This window comes from Pseudonaja textilis, chromosome 3 (assembly GCF_049901715.1).
Source record: "Pseudonaja textilis isolate UNSWEBS1 chromosome 3, rPseTex1.2, whole genome shotgun sequence".
In the NCBI taxonomy this organism is placed as follows: Eukaryota; Metazoa; Chordata; class Lepidosauria; order Squamata; family Elapidae; genus Pseudonaja; species Pseudonaja textilis.
This window is the reverse complement of record NC_141992.1, coordinates 81,016,823-81,037,990: the sequence shown is the minus strand read 5'-3', so window position 1 is coordinate 81,037,990 and position 21,168 is coordinate 81,016,823. Positions and strand designations below refer to the sequence as shown.

General features: G+C 38.7%; 1 protein-coding gene across 7 annotated transcripts in view; it reads left to right on the top strand.

Moving 5' to 3' along the window:
* Nucleotides 1-21,168, top strand: part of RWDD3 (RWD domain containing 3) — a 69,341-nt gene that overhangs the window by 6,036 nt on the left and 42,137 nt on the right. For 3 of the 7 annotated variants that reach the window (XM_087930188.1, XM_087930189.1, XM_087930187.1), the window contains exons 2-3: nt 11,351-11,838; nt 15,738-15,853. In XM_087930188.1, coding sequence (XP_087786314.1) covers nt 11,351-11,838; nt 15,738-15,853 — 604 coding nt within the window. Of the gene's footprint in view, nt 1-11,350; nt 11,839-15,737; nt 15,854-15,955; nt 17,634-21,168 lie in introns of those variants that run through there. The other 4 variants (XM_026700338.2, XM_087930185.1, XM_087930186.1 and 1 more) reach the window with 3 other exon arrangements.

Genomic DNA, 21,168 nt, shown 5'->3' with positions numbered 1-21,168 from the left:
GGAGAGAATGGAGATTTTACAATATCCTTCCCCTGCCACTCCCAAGCCATGCCCACCAAGCCTCACCATACCCACCAAGCCACGCCCAGAGAACCGATAGTAAAAATTTTTTGAATCCCACCACTGCTGGAAAGTGTTAGGTTAATGGGAAGAAATATGCTCAACTCAGTTCCAACAAAACAGAGGATACAAAAGCCCTCTAGTTCCAGAGATGGTTGCAGTGTCACGTGGCCATGCGACCACTTTATGCGACCTTCTGCCAAGCAAAGTCAGTGGGGAAGCTAACTTCACTTAACAACCGTGTTACTCAGTGGTGGAATTCAAATTTTTTTACTACTGGTTCTGTGGGCGTGGCTTGGTGAGCGTGGCTTGGTGGGAGTGACAGGGAAAGGATACTGCAAAATCCCCATTCCCTCCCCACCCCACTAACCTGCTTTCCAGCTCTCTTCTCCTGTGCAGGGCAACAATAGAAGACCCAGCCGATCAGCTGGGACTCGGGAGGCAGAGAATAGATGGGGGCAGGGCTAGTCAAAGGTGGTATTTGCCAGTTCTCCAAACTACTCAAAATTTCTGCTACCAGTTCTTCAGAACTGGTCAGAACCTGCTGAATACCACCTCTGGTGTTAATAACTTAAACAATGGAAGGGTTTCACTTAACAACTGTGGCAAGAAAGATTGTAAAATATCTCTTAGCCACAAAAGTTTTGGGCTCAGTTGTGGTCATAAGTCGAGGAGTATCTCTAAACATTAATCAAACTTGGATTTCTCTGGATAACTCTGAAAAATGTAAAATGAGTGTTCAACATAAAGGGTTTGTAGAAAGTGTTTTATGAATAATCATGCTCACCATGGCAATAATGTTCTGAAAGCATTTAATGATGTGCTCTCAAAATGCCCAACCGCCCCAAAAATTGTTTACCTCTGTTTTTCATTATGAGGATGTTGAATATCCAACTATGCCCCCAAGTGGCACAAATCCTGTTACGAGGTATGTTTCAGTGCATAAATAAATTTGTGGAAGCAGATTCAAAGATTGCAAATATGCAATTATGATATATATTTCAGTTTTGCAAAACAATAATTTTGTAGCTGTAGATCCCAGAAGCATCTTTGTAGCATCTCAATTAGATGTGAATAATTTATGAAACAGCTTTCTCCTAAAATGCAATTTAGTTGGAACAATGTTCATCCATGTTGAGAATTGGGGGGGGAAAAATCACAAATACCTGTACATTTAGAAATGTAAAATCTATTGCATTTGTCCCATTTCTAAATATACCAAGGTTATTCCTTTAGGGCTAATTATTCCCAGTTTAGGAATCACTGATTGAACAGTTAAAATCTTGCTGCTGTAAAGCCCAGTCATGAGATCTAGAAGCATGAAGCACATTCCAACCAATTTAATTTGGGTGCAAGAACTGCAGATGCATTTTGGACCTGGTGACTGTAAATTGGAGGTTATATGGGATTGTTTTCTTAGATTTTTGTTTTTAATTGGTGTATAGGTGAAAGGAGTTGTTAATCTTCTTAAAGCAGCACTACAGTATATTTAGTCATTTCCCTCAGGCTGTTCAAAATTGTCCTTCCACTTCAAGTTTTTGTGACATGCAGGGGAAAATATAACTCATTCCTCCAAATAAGGAATAGTTAGCTAATTTGGGTATGTCTGTGTATGTATTTATGGATGGGTGGATGGACAGTCAGACAGATAAATAGATGATAGACAGACAGACAGACAGACACACACACACAGTGTCAGGAAGGGCATCCACTCCATCCACTCACTCCAACTGTACCCTGAAATTAAGAGATTAGTCATAAAAAGGGAGATAGAATAAAATATTCATAACTCAGGGTTGAACTGTGGAGTTCTTGGTACTCCCTGAGCTCGGCTGTTTTCTTGCGGACGTTTCATTACCCAATAATGTAAAATCCTTCTATCGCTGATGATGTTATCTAGTTGGATAATGAAACATCTCAAGAAAAAAAACGAGGCCAGGGAGCACCAGGGACCTCATGAATAAGTAAGAAATGGCATAAGGATCTGATGCCCGAAGAGCCTCTGCCTCCAGTATTGTCTGAACCAATTTGGCTATTTGTTGGGCTACGCTGAGAGGGAGGGAGATGATAGAACAGTAATGGTGGGTCTCCCACTTAACTTGCACTTTGGCTATTTAGGCGATTGTGTACCACTGATATTTTTTTCTTGAAGCTCTCCAGGTTTCCTGCCCCCACTAGAATTTTAAAGATTCTTGTAATTAAAGCATTAAATTAAAACATGAATGAGTGGGAAGATAGCATGTTGCTAAGGAGCGGCCTTAAGCATAGCCCACCTTTCTACTTATTCATGTTTTAATAGTGCTATGGGATCAGAGACCTTTAGAAATTGAAATATTGGTGGTGTGGTTTAGTGCTGTGTCCCCTAGCTCAGAACTGCCCCCTTTCCTCCCCCAAAATGAGAGAGAACATCCCAGAAGCTAAAGAGGATGATAGAGAGCAGCTCCTTTCATTTTCCTGCTAGTAAAAAGGTGCTTTTAGGACCAGCCAAGTAGATTAAAATGTTCATATGTGCAAAATGAAAAATGGAAATTGACTTCCCTTAGCTATCAAGGGATCTCTGTTCTAATCTCTTTAGGTCCCCATATCGCCAACTGCTCTGAAACTGGTATCTTGAAAAGCTTTTCTATTTAAAAGTCATCTTATGTTCGGGAGATACTTTCCTAAAAGATGGCTGAGTTAAATAAAGAGACCTTGGAAAAACCAGAGGACAGATGTCTTGAGAACTGTCGACTTGGGAGGGGATGCGATGGGTTTCTTCCCTTCCACTCATGGTATACAAAAACGAGCATTTCTCAAAGCTTAAAATTACATGGTTAATATTCAGAAGAAGATTTATTGAAAACGATGTGTGCATGAATTTAAATAAGCTAATTAACGAAGACTTGTTTTTCTTTATTTGCTTAGTCCCCAAGATTAATATTGCAGATAGAATGACATAATTTACTTATTAATCTGCTAGGGTTGGCTCATCCAGCTTGTCATATATGTAAATGTTCATCAAAACTTGGATTTCTGTGGATAACTCTGAGTAACGCAGAATGACTACATGACGTAGAAAGTTTGCAGATGTGGAATCAGAAGTTGACACCAAACATGGGAAACCATTTTAAGTGTGCAGGCATGATTTGCTGGGATAAGCATGCGTTTGTAGCAGTGTGAAAGTGTGCGCAAGGATTCAGCTTATTAGCACAGTAAATGTCAACAGTATGATAATATACTGCTCTCTATCTCAGTTTGCACTTCTGCTGACAGAGCAGGCCAATATAATGTGTTATTAAAGTGAAATACATTTCTGTCAGGCCCAAAACCATGAATGACATTCGGTGATTCTTCCAAGCTGAGTTCTTTATTGTTTTCACACTTCTAGACAAGATCTTGCCAGACTGAGGCCTCTACTATATACTGTATGTATAGTTTTGTTAACTATTAGGGAGGGGCTGCCTTCAGCCCCTGAACTGAAGAAGTTTCTTGGATGAGAAGTGAAACATCTTCAAGAAAAAAAAACAAAACTAAAGTCCTGTTGCCTTTTGAAAAAGCACTTTGGGGACAAAGAGAACTAAGAATAATACATACAGTTGTCAAGGTCAAGCAGGAGTCAAGGTGTTTTAATGGATTATCACAATAATATGTGTTAAATGACTTTGTTTATGAACTAAGTAAAGCAAGCACAATGCTTTGGTATTATTTCTTCATTCAGACTCTGCTTATATACTGTAAGATGCACATAAAAGTCTGATAACGTTCAGTGACAAAGAAACAAAAAAAAAATACAGAACACCTGAAAAGAAGCAATATTTTTTCTTAGAACCTTAAAATATTACTAATATGGATCCACATTAAAATGCAATAGTTGTTCATGTTTGCAAGGAAGAAATAAGCAAATGTGTTGTGATAAGAACATTGAAGTATCTTGTATCATCTTAAAGATGGCCCAAATAATAGGCCAACATATATTGGAGATTATGTCATCCAATGCACTTAACAAATTCTCATATCATTAAGTTTTAGTTTTTTAGGTGCAATGGCATTTTTGTTATCTATTTTTCCATTTTGGGCTGCCATAATTTCCGTAGGTATTGCTACTGTAATGTCTTCTGATCCCTCTCTCCTTCCTTCTTTCCCTCTCTCTCTTTCCTGCAGCTTTTTATTGGCAAGGTTTTTCAGAAGTAGTTTGTCATTGCCTCCTCTCTAGGGCCGACAGAAATTGACTGGCCTCAGGTTGCTCAGCTGGCTTTGCGTCTAAGGTGGAACTAGAACTCATCATCTCCAGGTTTCTAGTCCGGTGCCTTAATCAGTATAAATTGATTGTAATGATTTCTTAGCTTTACTTAATTTATTTGCTGCACATAGTGATGGGATTGTGGTACCATCATCATTGGTACAGTAAAAAACTGTATGACGCATGATGCTGGATGCATCATGTTTAGTGAAGGGGAAAAAAGTCCTGATACATCATGTGATGCCGCCGTAACAACGTGAGTTTGACAGCCCTATTCTAGCGCTTGAAGAAGTCTTCTGCAGCCTGGATGGAGACTTGGGGCCTGGTTGTTCAAAGATATCTGGAGCTTGCCAAGATAGGGAAGACTGGTTGGTAGATCAGTGGACTTTTTTCATTGGCGGTATCACACCCCTATATAAAGGTATGTCTGTGAAGGCTCTTTGAAAACATTGCCTTGCCTCCCATTAGTCATTCTCAGAGCTGCCTAAATCATTTCACTTTGTGCCACTCATTAAATAGCTTTGTCTGTTGTTTTATAGAGGGCACTGAAGGTTGTGAAGCTGTTGCAGTCATTTGGGGGGGGACGGGGGCTGAGATCAGTGGAAAAAGGATAAAACCTGGGAGGTAGGGCAGAGACAAGCCACTTCAAAAGAACTCATCTGAAGCTTGGGACAGCTCCACTGAATCTTTCAAATCTGTCTTCTCCCCGAAGAATGAATCAACTTGACATTTTAGCAACTTTTTGAAGAAATGGGGTGAAGTAGCTGAAACACATCAAAGAGTGAAAAACAGCAAGGATCTGAAAAAAGAGCATCTTTCATCTTACTCCCTAATTATTTTTCTCTTTTAGTCAGAAGCAGATGAGGTCCCTTGTTCTCTTTTAATTTCACAAAAGGACTCTTACGGTATTGTTTTACGTTAGCTACATCCCTGTCAGAAACGGTACATTACAAATCTTGTACCTGTGATCTGCTTTTAAAAAGTTGTCTCTTGCTTATATGGATTTATCTGATTGTTTGTCTACTTTTGAAGTCATTTTTAAATATCCCCAAAGGTTTCTCTAAAGTAGTCAATATGGACCCCAACTCTCCTTGGTTTGTTGCACATAACAAATTATATATAATTTATAATTTAATATATATCGTGCTTTAAAAGCCATGGGTGGTGCAGTGGTTAGAATGTAGTATTGCAGGCTAATTCTACGGACTGCCAACAGTTCGATCCTAACCAGATCAAGGTTGACTCAGCCTTCCATCCTTCCGAGGTCAGTAAAATGAGGACCCAGATTGTTGGGGTCAACTGTAAACAGCTTAGGGTTGTCAAGCACTGTGAAATAATATATAAGTCTTAAGTACTATTGCTATTGTTGTTTCTGAGGATCTGGTATAGCCAAATGTTGTTTGATAGCGTTAAAGGTGTAGCCGCAGGATATAATTGTTCAGGTAAACCTGACCATTGCAATTAATTGATGGTAATTTGTCAATGCTGATGGGATTTGTATGTTTTAGGATTGCGCCCAAGACACCTGTTACTCCTGGTATTAACTTTGCTTTCTTCTGCCACAGTCGTTCTACTTCTGTTTGCAGGTTTTTCTGTTGTCTTCAGTTCTTTCTCTTCGGCTGTCTCCAGATACTGCAACATCCACTATCCGGACTTCCTTTTGTCTGTCTTATCAACAGGTGTCATGTGACAGGTGCTTGTCTGTTTGAATTCTAAAGTTCCAGAGCACTTTAGCTTCTTCATTTTCTTTTTTTTTTTAAAAAAAGAGTTTTATTTGGGTTTCCACAAAACATACAAATGCAAATAAAATATCTTTTTTTGAGAACAGCATGATCCCGGATTATCACTTCTCCATACAGACATAAACTCAATTACATATTCATCTTATGTATTCTAATCCATATCTTATAACTATCTTCACATTTTCTCAATATTTTTTCCCTTCCCTTGCTTTCTATAACCTTATTTTAATTATCTCATTCCTTTCTAAGTTCAGTTACATATCTTTTTCTAATTTTCAATATCTTTCTAATCAAGCCTCTTCGTTTTCTATTGTTGTGTTTGTTCTGTGGTCCTACCAGTTCTTGCTTGCCAGCAAGTGGTATTTCTTGCAGGTATTTCAATGCCGCATCGTTGCTATTTTGTCATGCCATTGTTTGTAGTCAGTCTGTGCGATCTTGTAGCAGGCAATCTACTTTGCAGAGACGGCACTTGCTGTCTGTTGTCCTCTTCTCAATTCTGGCTTTGTATGCATTTGATCTTTAGGCTTGGTCTTGTGCAGCCAGAATTAGCCCCTCTGTCTCTTTCTTCAATTTTCTTGCTCTTAGCAAGAAACCAGGTTTTCTTGTTATCTGCTTTGCCTGCTATTTTTTTTTATGGTTCATCGCACTGTCAGCCAGATGTTCAGGCTGTATTTGGCATTTTTATCTACCTAATGTTGTTATTATTCATAGTAATATTAGTTAAGGTAGTATTTATTACATTATTTTTGTATAGTAAATGTTTGGGAGGGGTTGTTGACGAATAAAGTGAAACTAATGAAGGGTTTTCAGCTTTCCCTCCTTCCAAAGTCAGTAAAATGAGGGCCCAGATTGTTCAGGGCAATATGCTGGCTCTGTAAACCAGTTAGAAAGGGCTGTAAAACCACCGTGAAGCGGAATATAAGTCTAAGTGCTATTGCTTCACTGAAAAAAGTGACTTATGACTGTTCTTCACACTTACAACTGTTACAGCATCCCCATGGTCACGTGATCAAAATTCAGACGCTTGACAACTGACTCATATTTATGACAGCTGCACTCATTGTTCTCGGGTCCTGTGATCACTTTTGCAACCTTCTGACAAGCCAACTCAGTTGGGGAAGCCAGATTCATTTAACGACTGAAACCATGATACAACTGAACAACTGCAGTGACTCACTTAACGACTGTGGCAAGAAAAGTCATAACATGAGGCAAAATTCACTTAATTACTGTCTCGCTCAGCAACATAAATTTTGGGCTCAATAGGGATCATAAGTCAAGAACTACCTGTTACTTAGGTTTTTTTTAGTTGCAGCAAACTCTCATGAAAATGGGATCTGGGCAATCTATTTACTACGGCTAATATGTGTCCTAATTCAGGGGTCCAAATATACTCCTAGCGTGGAAGGTTCTGCTTCATTTTGCAGGCTATACAGGTAGTCCTTGACATACGACCACAATTGAGCCCAAAATTTCTGGTGATAAGTGAGACATTTGTTAAGTGAACTTTACCCCATTTTATGACATTTCTTCCCACAGTTGTTAAGTGAAATCACTGCAGTTGATAAGTTAGTAACCTGGTAGTTAAGTGAATCTGGCTTCCCCATTGACATTGCTTGTTAGAAGGTCACAAAAGAGGATCATGTGATTTTTGGGTCACAGCAAATATGAACCGGTTGCCAATCATTTGCAATTTGATCACATGATCATAGGGATGCTACAAAGGTCGTAAGTATGAAAAACTGTCCTAAGTCACATTTGTCAGTGCTGTTGTACCTTTGAACGGTCACTAAACGAACTCTTGTGAGTTGAGGACTACCTGTACTTTCTCTCGGCTTAACTTACCTCTCAAGACTGCTTGATCTGAGGATAAATATGAATGCAAATTCTCCTATAAGCCACTTTAAATTCCTAGAGATAAGTGGAATAAGCCTGGCAAACCAATAATAAGAAATAAGTCTTGCATTAAAATCATGGCTGTTATTTGACAAGCTATTTATTGTTGTAGAAAAAACTCATATATAGTAGTATCTCTAGACCAGGAAGTGTAAAAATCCCATATTTCTATTTCATTATCTATGGCTCCAACTGAGACCATTCTTCATGCAACAGGACAAGCACCAGCTCTCCCCTCTAGTATATCTCCCTGTACAAATATTCAGGGTTATTCCTATCTGTAAATGCACAATTTCCATTTAGCTGACTGTGGCGGGATGAGATACCCTGAATGTGGCAGAGTATAAAATTGGTCTCTGTTTAAGTGTCATGTAGACAGCAATAGCAATAGCACTTATATGCTACTTTACAATGCTTTTCAGCCCTCTCTAAGTGGGGTTTACCGAGTCAGTATATTGCCCCAAACAATCTGGGTCCTCATTTTACTGACCTCAGAAGGCTGGAAGGCTGAGTCAACCTTGAGCCTGGTGAGACTCGAACTGCCAAATTGCAGGCAGCTGGCAGTCAACAGAAGTACCCTGCAGTACTGCATTCTAACCACTGCGCCGCCACCGATGAAGACTCTGGGGAGTAGGTACTTCTGCCTGTTGGTGAAACTGTATAAAAAGCGAATTGGTTAGGCAATGGAGGAAGCTGCTGAGCACTGCGGAAGTTGTATTTCTGCTGTGTAGACTAGAGGAGCTATATATATATCTAGACATGATTGGAGGAGGAGCTGAGCACCCAGCTGGAGCAAGCAGGATGAGAAAGGGAGACCTGTGGCATGGGATAGCAGGTGGAAGAAACAGCTGGTCTAGAAAGAGCAGCCCAGACATCAGAAAGGACAGCTTGGCAAAGCTGGAGGATTTCTCAAAGGTTTGAGAAAGAGTGATTTTTTTCCCCACCTCTTTCCTTCTTTCTCTCTAGACTGAAAGCAAGTCCAAGAAGTGGAAGTTCTGAAAGTGTCTAATAGACTTCCGTGAATCAAGGACGTTCTGATCAAGGTTCTGATAAGGAAAACCTCCTTGAATCAAGGAAGGAGGGATTGAGATGGTTAGGAAACCATAAAATGCATCATCTGTATGTAGATACCAAGTGTATGTAGATACCAAGTGGGTGGTTATGCTAAAGCCACTCTATCGAAGAAAAATAAAAATATTTAGTTCAGAAACATTGTCTTTACTTCAAGAACATTGTAATTTGTAATTTGGAGAACAGTTTGTGTATGTGTGTGCGTGTATACACACTATACCTGGATAGTTCCCATCTCTTTTCTTAACTTTGACATTGACATGACTATTAATCATTGCTAGATGGATCTCCATGAAGTTATCTGATTCTCCTTTGAAACCTTCACTCTGTTTGATGACAGAATTTGCATGTATATGTTGTGTGAAGGTACACTTACTTTATCTGTCAGGAATGTGTCAGTCAGTTACACTGGATGATGTTGGGTTCTAATATTTTGAGTGGTTTAACCCTTGATTCATACTCTGAATACTTATGAACATTTTTCTGCACAATCATTTTCAAAGTATGAACAAAATTAATAGCTTCTTCACTGCTACCCATCCCTGCATATTCCCACTTTTGGTCTCCATGCAACTGTAGGACTTTGTATAATCCACATATATTTCTTTATTTCCCTAACTTCTTACCATCTTTAAAATAAAAATATGAAGTGAGTCGTACTGTTTGTTGATGTCTGACTATTAAAAGAACAATTGATAAAAACACACGTACATCTAAGTACAATAAGACATCAAGAGTTGTTCAAGCGAGCCTTATTTAATCTCACACTGTTTATTGTTTTTAACACATACAATAGTTGGTTCCTTAGTTGTTACTTAAAATTGACATTTGAAAATACCGAGACCTAAATTAATCTTTGTTAGATGCAATGTAACTTGCAGTTTTCTATATTTTTTTGTTTTATTATTTTAATGAATATCCTACTTTTCTACCCAAAGTGGTACCCCATATGGTATTTGGGGCAGTATTTTTTTAAAAAAAAGAACAAACAATTAAAATCATGTAAGCAATTTGTAATCCAATTTATAAGGCCTGGATGAAGAAGACATTTTGATTTTTAATGGTGGAAAGTGTGTAAACTAGCGCAACTCCTGATGGGAGATAGTCCATTTGATACAGGCTCACACAGCTGTTTCTGTCTCTTTGAATAAGTTCACATTAAGACAAGCAGGTTGTCTGAAGATTAATTTCAGAGTTAGGACCAAAAAGGCTGGTTGAGTTGTGCCCAGAAACCAGCTGGCAACTAGTAATTTTATCTCACTGCCTTCCAAATAAATACTTGGGTACTTTAGTATTATTGCCTGGTTTGGTAGTTTCCATAAGTTGGCCAAGAATGTTATGTTATCTTCTTAAGTTTACTCAGAGACAAGACTCACTGAATTCAGAGGGCTTACAGGCAAGTCCTTGACTTATGACCATAATGGAGCTTGTCTATCATGGTTGTAATTCACGACAGTCATGAAGCAGATCGATCACATGACCGACCAGATTTTATAATCGTTTTTGTGGTGGTTGTTAAGTGAATGCCACAGTTGTGAAGGGGCTGTGAGGCATTAAGTGAATGCTGAGGTCATTAAGTGAATCCATGGTTTGCCATCAGTTTTGCCAGAAATTGAAATTAAATGCTGGGTTACAACAAAAACAATCATAAAATGGGATCACGTGGTCGTGGGAAACCCCAAACGGCCATACATATGCCTGGTTGACAAGTACCCGAAGTGCAGTCACATGACCACAGGGGAGCGGTTTGACCATCAGAACTTCAAAACCGGGTTGTATGTATTTGCTAGGTGGTTCCATCGGAATTTTGAATAGTTACAAAGCAATCCAGTTGTAAGTCAGATAACACAATCAGTTGGAAGGGACTTGTAGGTCATGTAGTCCAATCCCCCGCCCAAGCGGGAGACCCTACACCATTTCTGACAAATGGCAGTCCAATCTTGAAGGTCTCAAGTGATGGCGCTCCCACAACTTCCGAGAGCAAGGTGTTCCATTGGTTGATCGTTCTCACTGTCAGAAAGTTTCTCCTTATTTCCAGGTTAAATCTCTTTTAAATCTCTTAAGATTAAGTCCTTAAGTCAAGAACTACCTGTATTTCTATATAAGCTTTATAGCTTACCTGTAGTTCTATATAAGCTCTATATAAGTGTCATCATTTAGCTATTTGATGCATTAATTTTTATGTATCATTACCCCTGAATCCCCAAATCTGAAAAAAAAAACACGGCCCTGCACAAAAGAATCCATAATTGCATAAAGTATTGATTACTATGTGAGCTTTCCTAAACAGCAGATAACAAACAAATGGTTGAGAATATTTCACTTGATCCTCCGTTGATTATTGCTTTCGAATTCTTTTCAGAAACAAATGGAATCTCATTCAGGATCCAGACCAGCGTGAAAGGATCTTCAGGCACAGACATATTATTAAAGTTGTTGTTTCATCTACCACTCAGTTACCCATCAAGCTTGCCAAACATCTCTCTTCATTCTGAACAACTTACAAGGACACAGTGTCTTGCTGTGAGAGCAAGATTGCTTGAAGCAGCAGCAAGTCGTTTGTCTCAGCCCATGGTACACGAGTTGATCCTCTGGATAGAGCAGAATTTTCAGTCTATCATTAAAGAAGCTGAAATTCCAGCCTGCGATGGGCAAAATACTCTGTCAGTGAAAATACCCGAGGACAATGACATCTGGACTGTCCTTTTGCATTTAGACCATATGAGAGCCAAAGGAAAATATATCAAAATGGTTGAAAAATGGTGTAGAGATCTTGACTTGGCAGGAAGACTGATGTTTATGGGCAAGATGATTCTCATACTACTTCAAGGAGACAGGCAGAACATTAAGGTGCATGCTTTGCCCTTTGTGGCTGGTTATGTGGCTGGCAGACCATGGAATTTTGCTTGGTAGCATTAACCATCAGAGATACCCCAGTTGGTTGCTGATTTCCACACAAACTCAACCTTCCTCTGATTATTTTCTCCCTCCGTCCTCTGGGTTCCCCTTTCATAAAAGTCACATCAGCAATGTTTAATATTGGGGTTTGCAAGGTTAGCCACAGTTTGCACTGAGAAGGGGTCAGCCATCGCCACTTCAACACCATCCCTTCTGCTGTGGTGAAGAACTCCAATATAAGCAGTCACAGCAGATTAGACAGAATTTTCTCCCCTTGCTTACATTAGCCTCCCAAAAGGGTGAGCAGATACACTATAGGAGAAATTTGGGTTTACTTCTGCGACTGTCCACTCAGTGGGGAGTCTAAGACAGAGGTGGCATTCAGTAGGTTCTGACTAGTTCTGGAGAACCGGTAGCGGAAATTTTGAGTATTTCAGAGAACCAGCAAATACCACCTCTGATTGGCCCCACCCCGATCTATTCCCTGCCTCCCGTGTCCCAGCTGATCGGCTGGGTCTTCTTTTGTTGCCCTGCACAGGAGAAGAGAGCTGGAAAGCAGGTTAGTGGGGTGGGGAGGGAATGGGGATTTTGCAGTAACCTTCCCCCAGGAATGGGGAGGGAATGGAGATTTTACACTATACTTCCCCTGCCTTGCCCACCAAGCCACGCCCACAGAACTGGTAGTTAATCCCATCAGGGTTTCTCAAACTTGCCAACTTGAAGACAGGTGGTCTTCAACTCCCAGAATTCCCCAGCCAGCATGAGAGTTGAAGCCCATGCATCTTCAAGCTGCTAAAGCCAAGAAACGGATTTAGATGGTCTAGATACGTGGAAGACCACACATCTTCAATCTGATGGGGAAACATTGGGTCAAGACAATGGCTATTTGAAATACAATGGGAAGTGAGCTTTTTTTCCAGTTAATACGGCAGCCTCACCATGCAAGTGCCCTTCACACTTTCTAGCAGTAAACTAAATACTAATGCATTAATTAATCATGAAAAAGTTGCTGTCCTTTTATGACACCCCATTTGTGCTACCCTAGGCAGCTGCTTCACTCGAACTAATGGATGCTATTCCTGTAACCAAGAATGGAATGATTATACATAGGCCAACACGTATCTTCCATCGTGATGTATGGAATTATGGATGAATCATGACAAATTTAGTATTCTGTCATGCCTTCATGGCCAATGAAATGTAACTGGTAGAAATTTGTGTTCAGAAATGGATTATATTATTTAGATCTGGATAATAATTACAGTCCTATGAGTCGGTTGGAATTTTATATGGAAATATATATGCAAACTGACAGATGGGAAAATTGAACAACTCCTAAATGTGAATTATTCCTAAATGTCAAAGTGGAACTTTCTGTTTTTCAGTTTAATGCCATTTTGTGAGCAATTTGCATTCACAAAAGCCTTCAGTTACCGCGGTTTTGGTTTCACTATTTTGTTCTCCGGTCAACTCTGTAGTATATACTCAGTCCTCATGGCAAATCTTAATGAGAATGGATGCCAGTGTTCTCTTTTTATGCTTTCTTAGCAGGGTATAAATTTGCACTGCTCAAGTCTTAATCTGATCACTACATAATACATGAATATAATAGAATATCAGAGTTGGAAGGGACCTTGGGGGTCTTCTGGTCCAACCTTCTGCTTAAGCAGGAAACCTTACACTATTTCAGAGAAGTGATTCGGCATCCACAACTTCTGGAGGGAAGCCATTCCACCGGTTGATTGTTCTCACTGTCAGGAAATGACATAAAGATGCCATCCCGTGTTTTACTTAAAAATGGAGTCAGGCTATTACACCTCCTGAAACCTGCCTCCTAACTAAACCTGAAGAAGTCTGTACCGGTTATGTAATCTTTATCTATAATTTTAGCAGAGAATTCCGGACTACTCTGTTGTAGGCTGGAAGGTCAAACAAAAAAACAAGTCAGTGGTAAACCTGTTCCAAATTACTGTATTTCCAACAAAATTGCATGGAAGTAACTAAAATCACCAAGCGCTGAACTTGGTTTGAAAGAGAGCAGATTATATTTTTCATCTTTGGTTGCCACTATTTAATGCATGGATATATTAAGTCACCAGGAGCTAAACTTGACGTCAAATAAACTCCTTCCTTCCTTCCTTCCTTCCTTCCTTCCTTCCTTCCTTCCTTTTCTGTCAGTCTTTCCTTCCTTCCTCCCTCCCTCCCCTCCCTCCCTCCCCTCTTTTCTGTTTGTCCTTCCTTCCTTCCTTCCTTCCTTCCTTCCTTCCTTCCTTCCTTCCTTCCTTCCTTCCTTCCTTCCTTTCTTTCTTTCTTTCTTTCTCCATATATATGTATCTTATTTCTATCCTGCCACAATTACAAAGATTCTCAGCAAATTACACAGAATAAATAATACAGTATAAACTTAGGATACAAAATGCAAACCCTTGTGGGGTGTTTTTGCCAATCCCCCCCCCCCCAAAACAATAACAACAACAACAACAACCTAGAAGTAAACCCTGGTTTTCAGCAAAAATATATGGCTGCAGGATCCTGCAATTGGCCATAAGTGCAGACTGGTTGCTAAGCAGCCAAAATGCAGTCATGGAAGCCAGTTGTTGAAAGTTTGGTACCCGGTGGTAAATGCCTTTTGGGGTGGATCCAATGGAACTTCAAATGATCATTAAGCACTGATCTTAAGTATATAAACATTCTTGATTTTTAATTTCTATATATTTATAGTGGTGGACATTTATTTGTAGGTTGTTTTGCTGTTATTGTGACCTATTTCTGTTTTGAGGCTGCAAAATCAACACTAAATAAATAGTCCCCCATCCTAAAAACTTCGGCAAGATTTGAATTTGTATGTGTGGGAGATCTAAATTTGGAAGGACTTTGTTGTTTGATAATACATTAAAGTCATCCTGGGTTCTTTACCATTTCAGGATTGAATCTAGCAGCTCTGAACTGAAGGACTTGTCGTAAGAGCTTTGTTGCCTCTTTGTTATTCTTGTTTGTGAAAAAGTTGAAATCACGTGGCCAAATCATGCAACATGCAATAGTATTAAATAAAAGGGTCTTGCATTGTTAGAAAGGATGAGTGGGAAGAGCCTTCGTGTCATGGCAACAGCCCCCCTCTTTTTTCTCCATACCTTGGAGCTAATCTTTAACAAAACACAAGAAGAAAACCCAGTGTGTTAATATTCAAGTAGATTTAATTCATGTAAGAAGAAAACAAACACTTGAAGCAAAAAAGAAAAAAACTAAGCTGACATCACTACTACACTCGGGTGTACTAGGGGAAAATGCGTATTGGGAAAAAAAACTTTGTGTGCGTGTTTATGTAAGTTGTGTATCCTTGCTCTGGGGGATGGTATAAGAAATACATCTGTGCTGAGTGAACATTTTAAATATTCACTGCAGTTGATTGTGGGGAGTGTAACTTAGAAATTAGTTATATAAATCTGTTTATTTTTCCTGTGAGTTAAGGTATGAACTAGGATAAATCGAAAGAGCACTGCATCAGGTGTAATCCTGCTTTTTGTAAGAGTGATAAAAATGTTCAGGGAAACTGTTTTGAAAAGCTTGGTGCAGTTGTTCATAAACTTGTACAACTCAAGTGTGTGCCTTTCACACGTCACAGGAAAATGTAAGCGCAACATCACCATACTTTACACCGGTAGGATTATTTACTAGCAAGAGTAATCCTGCGATTAATAAAATTCAAAGAGTTGACTTTTGGGTTTCAGCCAAGGTCTATTTAGAAATCCTTTCAGGAAATAATGTTTTTTTCTGTCAATAATATTTGTCTTTGGGCTATTATGGATGATGTTATATTAATGTTGTTCAATTCTTCTTTTTTTCTGATTCAGGAATACCTTATTCTCCAAAAAACTAGCAAAGTGGATGTGGATTCGAGCGGAAAGAAGTGTAAGGAGAAAATGATGAGCGTACTCTTTGAAACAAAAGTACAGGCTGAACACAGAAGGTATGATTTAATTGCGTTCAGCTAGGAAACCAGCTTTGAATTGATAATTATATTCTGACAAAGAAGTTGGCATATTCACGAAGTCTCTTTGGTACAATATAGGTTTCAGGCATTTGAAGTCAAAGACTATTCAACGTTGGATGAGCTACAACATGAATTTGAGGCCGCAGGACTCGCAAAACTGTTCAGTGAGTTTGTGTCGGTTCAGTTAAAGTAATTCTGAAGCAAGCCCACACAACTGTGACTTAAACTGTCACTGAATATATCGAATGGAAGAGGAAGATAACACAGAAGGTTTGGTGATGAACAGATCCTAAAGGTTTTCCGAAGCAAACTGTCACAAAAAAGCCATCTCCTTACACAAAGCATAAGACACTTTTCACAGTAGAACAGATGTTACTTTGTTGTGTGCCCTGACAGCATTTTCTTAGTAACTGTTGAAAGTTTTAACAGTTGATACTTAAGAACTATAGGTCAGGTGTGAAGGGATTGTTGTAGTTCTTGGGATTTGGAAACCTAATTTTGCATATACGAGGGCTATCCACAAAATAGATTACGTTTTGCGATAGAAAAAAAACAAAGTGTAGGAATTTTTTTTTATTATATACACTTGAAAGTGACACTTAAATACTACTTTTCAACATATTCACCGAACAAATTGAGGCACTTATCATAGAGGTGAACAAGCTTTGTAATTCCATTGTCATAAAATTCAGCCGCCTGAGATTTGAGCCAGTCAGTCACGTCCGCCCGCAGTTCCGCATCATCGTTGTCAAAACGCTGTGTTCCAAGCCAGGTCTTCATCCTCAGAAACAAGTGGTGGTCGCTTAGTGCAAGATCGGGGCTGTAGGGCGGATGAGGAAAAATCTCCCACTTGAAAGCATTCAGGACTTCTTGAGTGCCGTAGTTTGGCCATTTTTAAACTTAATGCACCATTGGCGCACTCCACCTTCAGTGATGATGTTGTCCCCGTAGACTTCACACAGTTGCCAAAAAAGTTCAGTCGGTTTATGGTTTTTTGCCAACAAAAACCTTATCACTGATTGCACCTCACAACTCGCAGGATTTTCAATTTCAGCACACATTTCAAACGTTTGCTGTGAAATAACGGGCAACGATACGAACCTCCCACTAGCACGACTAGATGCAGACTGAGCGGCGGACGCACAGACCAAAGATGGCCACGCTAGCTCCGCCCCTTCTTGCTACAGATGAAAACGTAATCTATTTTGTGGATAGCCCTCGTATTTTCCTGGCTATTCTGCATGGGTATTCAAAAAGAAAAAATGCATCCTATTTTCAAAGAGTAATGCTTACATTCATGACAATATGGTCTAAAGAGCTTGTGTTGTAATTTATTTGTTGAAGACTATAAGGGATGAGACATCATTTTAAACTTCGCTCTTATTTTTTTTTTTTTTTAGGAAAGTGAAGTAAAATTTCCCAGAGATCAGTCTTGCCCTTTCATGAAAGTAGAGTTTCATCTTCCATTTATAAATTGGATTTAAAATTCACCTTACTTCAGAAGACAGTTTGAGTGGCTACTACAATACATATAAAAACATACAATTAAAAACTGATTTACACACACACACACACATATGATAATAAAATCTGAAAGGTTCTTTTTAAAATGTGTGAATGTGGTAGATTCATACAACCACTTCTGTTTTTTTCTATAACTTTTGACCATTGGTTTAGTATAATAACTGCTTACTGGCTTAAAAATATCCTGCAGGTTTCTTAAGCTGAATAAAAACCCCATTGCCTTTCACCAAAATTATTTGTTTTTAGCTGTTTGTCTGTTGAGGTTTCTATATATAATCACATAGAGATGTCTGAAAAAGATGCCATACCTTTGATTAGGAATCTCTTCCCCCCCCAGTTCCTATTAATCAGGGTGATAGTAACTTTCTCAATACTGGGGAAATTGGGAAGAATACCATTCTCCTAAAGATAGGGATCAGTAACCTGTACTTGTCTAGATGTTACTGAATAACAACTTACAACATACTGGGTGAGGCTACTGGAATTTGTTCTTCAGCAAGATTTGAAAAAAAACTGCATTCTTGTTTTATATTTTCAGCTTGTTGACAACGGAAATGAAGAATTGATCCCTTTAATGTAGAGTTTTCTACTTTAATGTATAATATTTAACAAAAGTCGATATCAAACTCCACTGTTCAGGAGTTGAGCTTTATTCTGGGTTCCATCTATAGGCCTGCTCTTTTTTGCACTAATATTATTATTCTTATTTACCGAACTTTGACAGAATAAATTGATGGGAACAATTTATTCTAAAAGTCTCATGCTACCATTTCTTAGGTAAGTGCATCAAAGCTAGAAAAGCCAGTGCACTATGTTGTTAAGATTTTTGTCTATCCTTGGCAAGCTTCTCCCTGCCTGGTTGGCATCCAATGAATGAGGGAAGTGAGTTTATTGAGGAGTGTAGCCAAATGTCCTTTCTGGGTTTCCTTGCTAGAGGGGGTAGATTTTGGGTCATGGTTACTTGTATAACCTCTGCTTTAATAAGGATCCTATGGGCTTAAAGGGGTAAAGATGCTTGTCATGTTCCCAACGCCTGCCTGCCTATTTACTTATTTACTTACTGAACTTATATGGTCCCATATAATGACTAGATGGCTCACAGCAATCCCTAAAAATATGGTTAGAAACAAAGGAATCCTTCCCTTCAGCTTCCAGATCAAGCATCCTTGCAACTCAACTCCATCCTAGCCCAGCACTTCATCACCCCCTGAAAGGCTAAAGAAGTAGGGATCCCTTGGATCTCAAGTGGGAGGTTGTTCCAAAGGACTGGGTTGGTCTCCAAGAAGGCATGCCTCTGAGGTCTCATCAGGTGACAAGTTGGAGCACACTCACCCTATCTGACTTAGTAGGACAGTAAGGAGAGATGATCCCTAGTACCTGTGCATGGAAATATTTCGTTTTGTTAGTGGCCTTTCCCAAGTTGGATGACCCATTCTCCCCTGTAGTGCAAAGCATAACCAAAGTTATGTGGAGTACACTCAGTTTTAATGAGCTCCTTTTTATACCCTTCTGTTAAAAACATCATACAGTAGCTGTCGTTTCGATACATACTTGGTAATTTAATGAGATGACAGTAAACTTTGTGCGCTTTGGCATTTTGTCAACTGAAGTGTATGATTTTTTTGTTGTTGTTAAAAAAACTACTTTCTGCATCCAATTTGTACCTTGTATATTTTGGATGGCAACATCTGCCTTTATGTCATCTAAGAAGAAACAGTTGTAAAAGAAATCTGTAAGGAAAGATTTTCGGCTTGCTATTGTACATGAGGAGACATCAGTCAAATCAAGGTGTAATAGTTTCTTCAAAACATTTGCCATATGGGGCAAATTATGTCATTTCAAATAGTTGACATGGTCATATTAGACTTCAGAAGGTATCCCAGAATTGCATCATTCTTACCTGATCTAAAGCACATTGTCAAAGCCTGTATAAGATGAACATATCCAATAGTGTCATGCCTGAAAAACAGCACTGTGTCTTCATTCTGTACAAAAATACTATGGGAAGAGCATGGACAATGTTCTGTGGTACATGAGATTATTCCTTCAGGCAACTGTTTCACTTCAAGCTTGCAAGATAAGGATTTTGGGTCCCCGTGTTCCTTGTGGATGGATACCCTTAAACAAAGCAAAGGGAAAATTGTCATGGAAAACACTATGCATTTCATGATATACTCTTCAAGGAAACGTCCTTAAATCCTGTAATCTCTGATAATAGGTGTTGATATGCATCTTATTAATAATAATCAGCTAATTTATTAGTTTTAATATTTTAGTTATTTTCCTGCTCATCTTTTATAATCTGGGCACTGTCCAGAGTTGCGTATTACAATATAAATTAATTAATATGATCAGTATGATTTATTCAGGTATTGTTGTAACTGTCTCTTAATATCTATTGGGAGTAGCAACTAGTAGTTAGCTTATACCCAATATTGACAGCTCAATGTGAAATCCAATATATGAATATAGTGTCCTTATTGCCCATCAGAAAAAAAGGATATAAGAACATCAAGAGAATCTTATATTAATATACCAAATGCTTATATATGCTTAACTGGATGCTTCGGGGAAGTTATCAAACCGATGCTGAGCACTGAGGATTGTTCCTGTCACTCAACAATGGGTGCCTCTGATATCATGATTAACTATCTATCTTAAATTTCTCTAAAAGTTACCTAGGTTTTGTCTGTCCCAGTTCACCACCACTTAGTTTTATTGGAATACCCCAATTTTGGTATCATGAAAAAGACTCATCTCATGCAGAGCTTTATATATCTCTATTAAGTTTTCCATTTGCCTTTTTTTAAAAGCCAAGGATTACAGAATGCGAAGCATTTTTAAATGCCGCCAATTTTTTTTTTTCAGAAGTGGTGGAAGGTGTAACAAGTACGGCCACTTCTCCATGGATTTGTGTAAAAACAAATATTTCCTCTTTTTGAAATCCTTGTTCTATGATATCCAACATGGAGTTTCTTTTTTTTTTTAAACAGCAATGGGCACATACAGCCTTTTTGTTTTTACTGGGCTCCTTACCACTAACCTCAAGACTCCTTTCTTGATTAGCTACTGTCAATTCAGATCCCAGCAGCATGCATGTGAGATTAAGATTCCTGCCTTGTTCTTATATGCTTGCTTGACATTCTTCCTGTTTCTTACAGCAATTCTTTTTGTCTGTATGATAAACATACAAAATAATTTAGTTTGCCAGTCACTTAGCTACGTTTTCTGCTAACTACTGGTGCCTCGTAACTCATTTATAAACAAGTGGTGCTGATATATTGCAGTGTTTGTATTCCATCGTGAGAATAGGATTCTGATCTTTAACTAGTTATTAAAAAATACAAGAGCGCCTCACCTTTTATCTCATTCTGCTAAATTTGCTTTTGGAGAGATGTCATCAAAGGTGCTTAAACATCTAAACAAACCCCTGTCTGTATCCTTGTTGATACTCAAGAACGCTTAAAAAGAAGCCTTATCTTTAAAGAAGTATTGCTGGCTCTTCAGCAAGGCTTGTCATCCTATATGTGCTTATCAATTAATCTTTAATAACATTTTCTACCAATTTGAGTGGAATAGCTGTTAAACCAACTAGCCTATAATATCCTGAATTCTCCTGGATTCGTGCTTTTTTTTTTTCCAATTGGCCTGTACATTATCCATTTTACAATCTTCTGATACATAAGTTGACCTTTAAGGCATGGTACAATTATCAGATGGTTAAGATCAGTTTGTTTTTCATACAGTACTGTCCTTTGAAGGTTTTT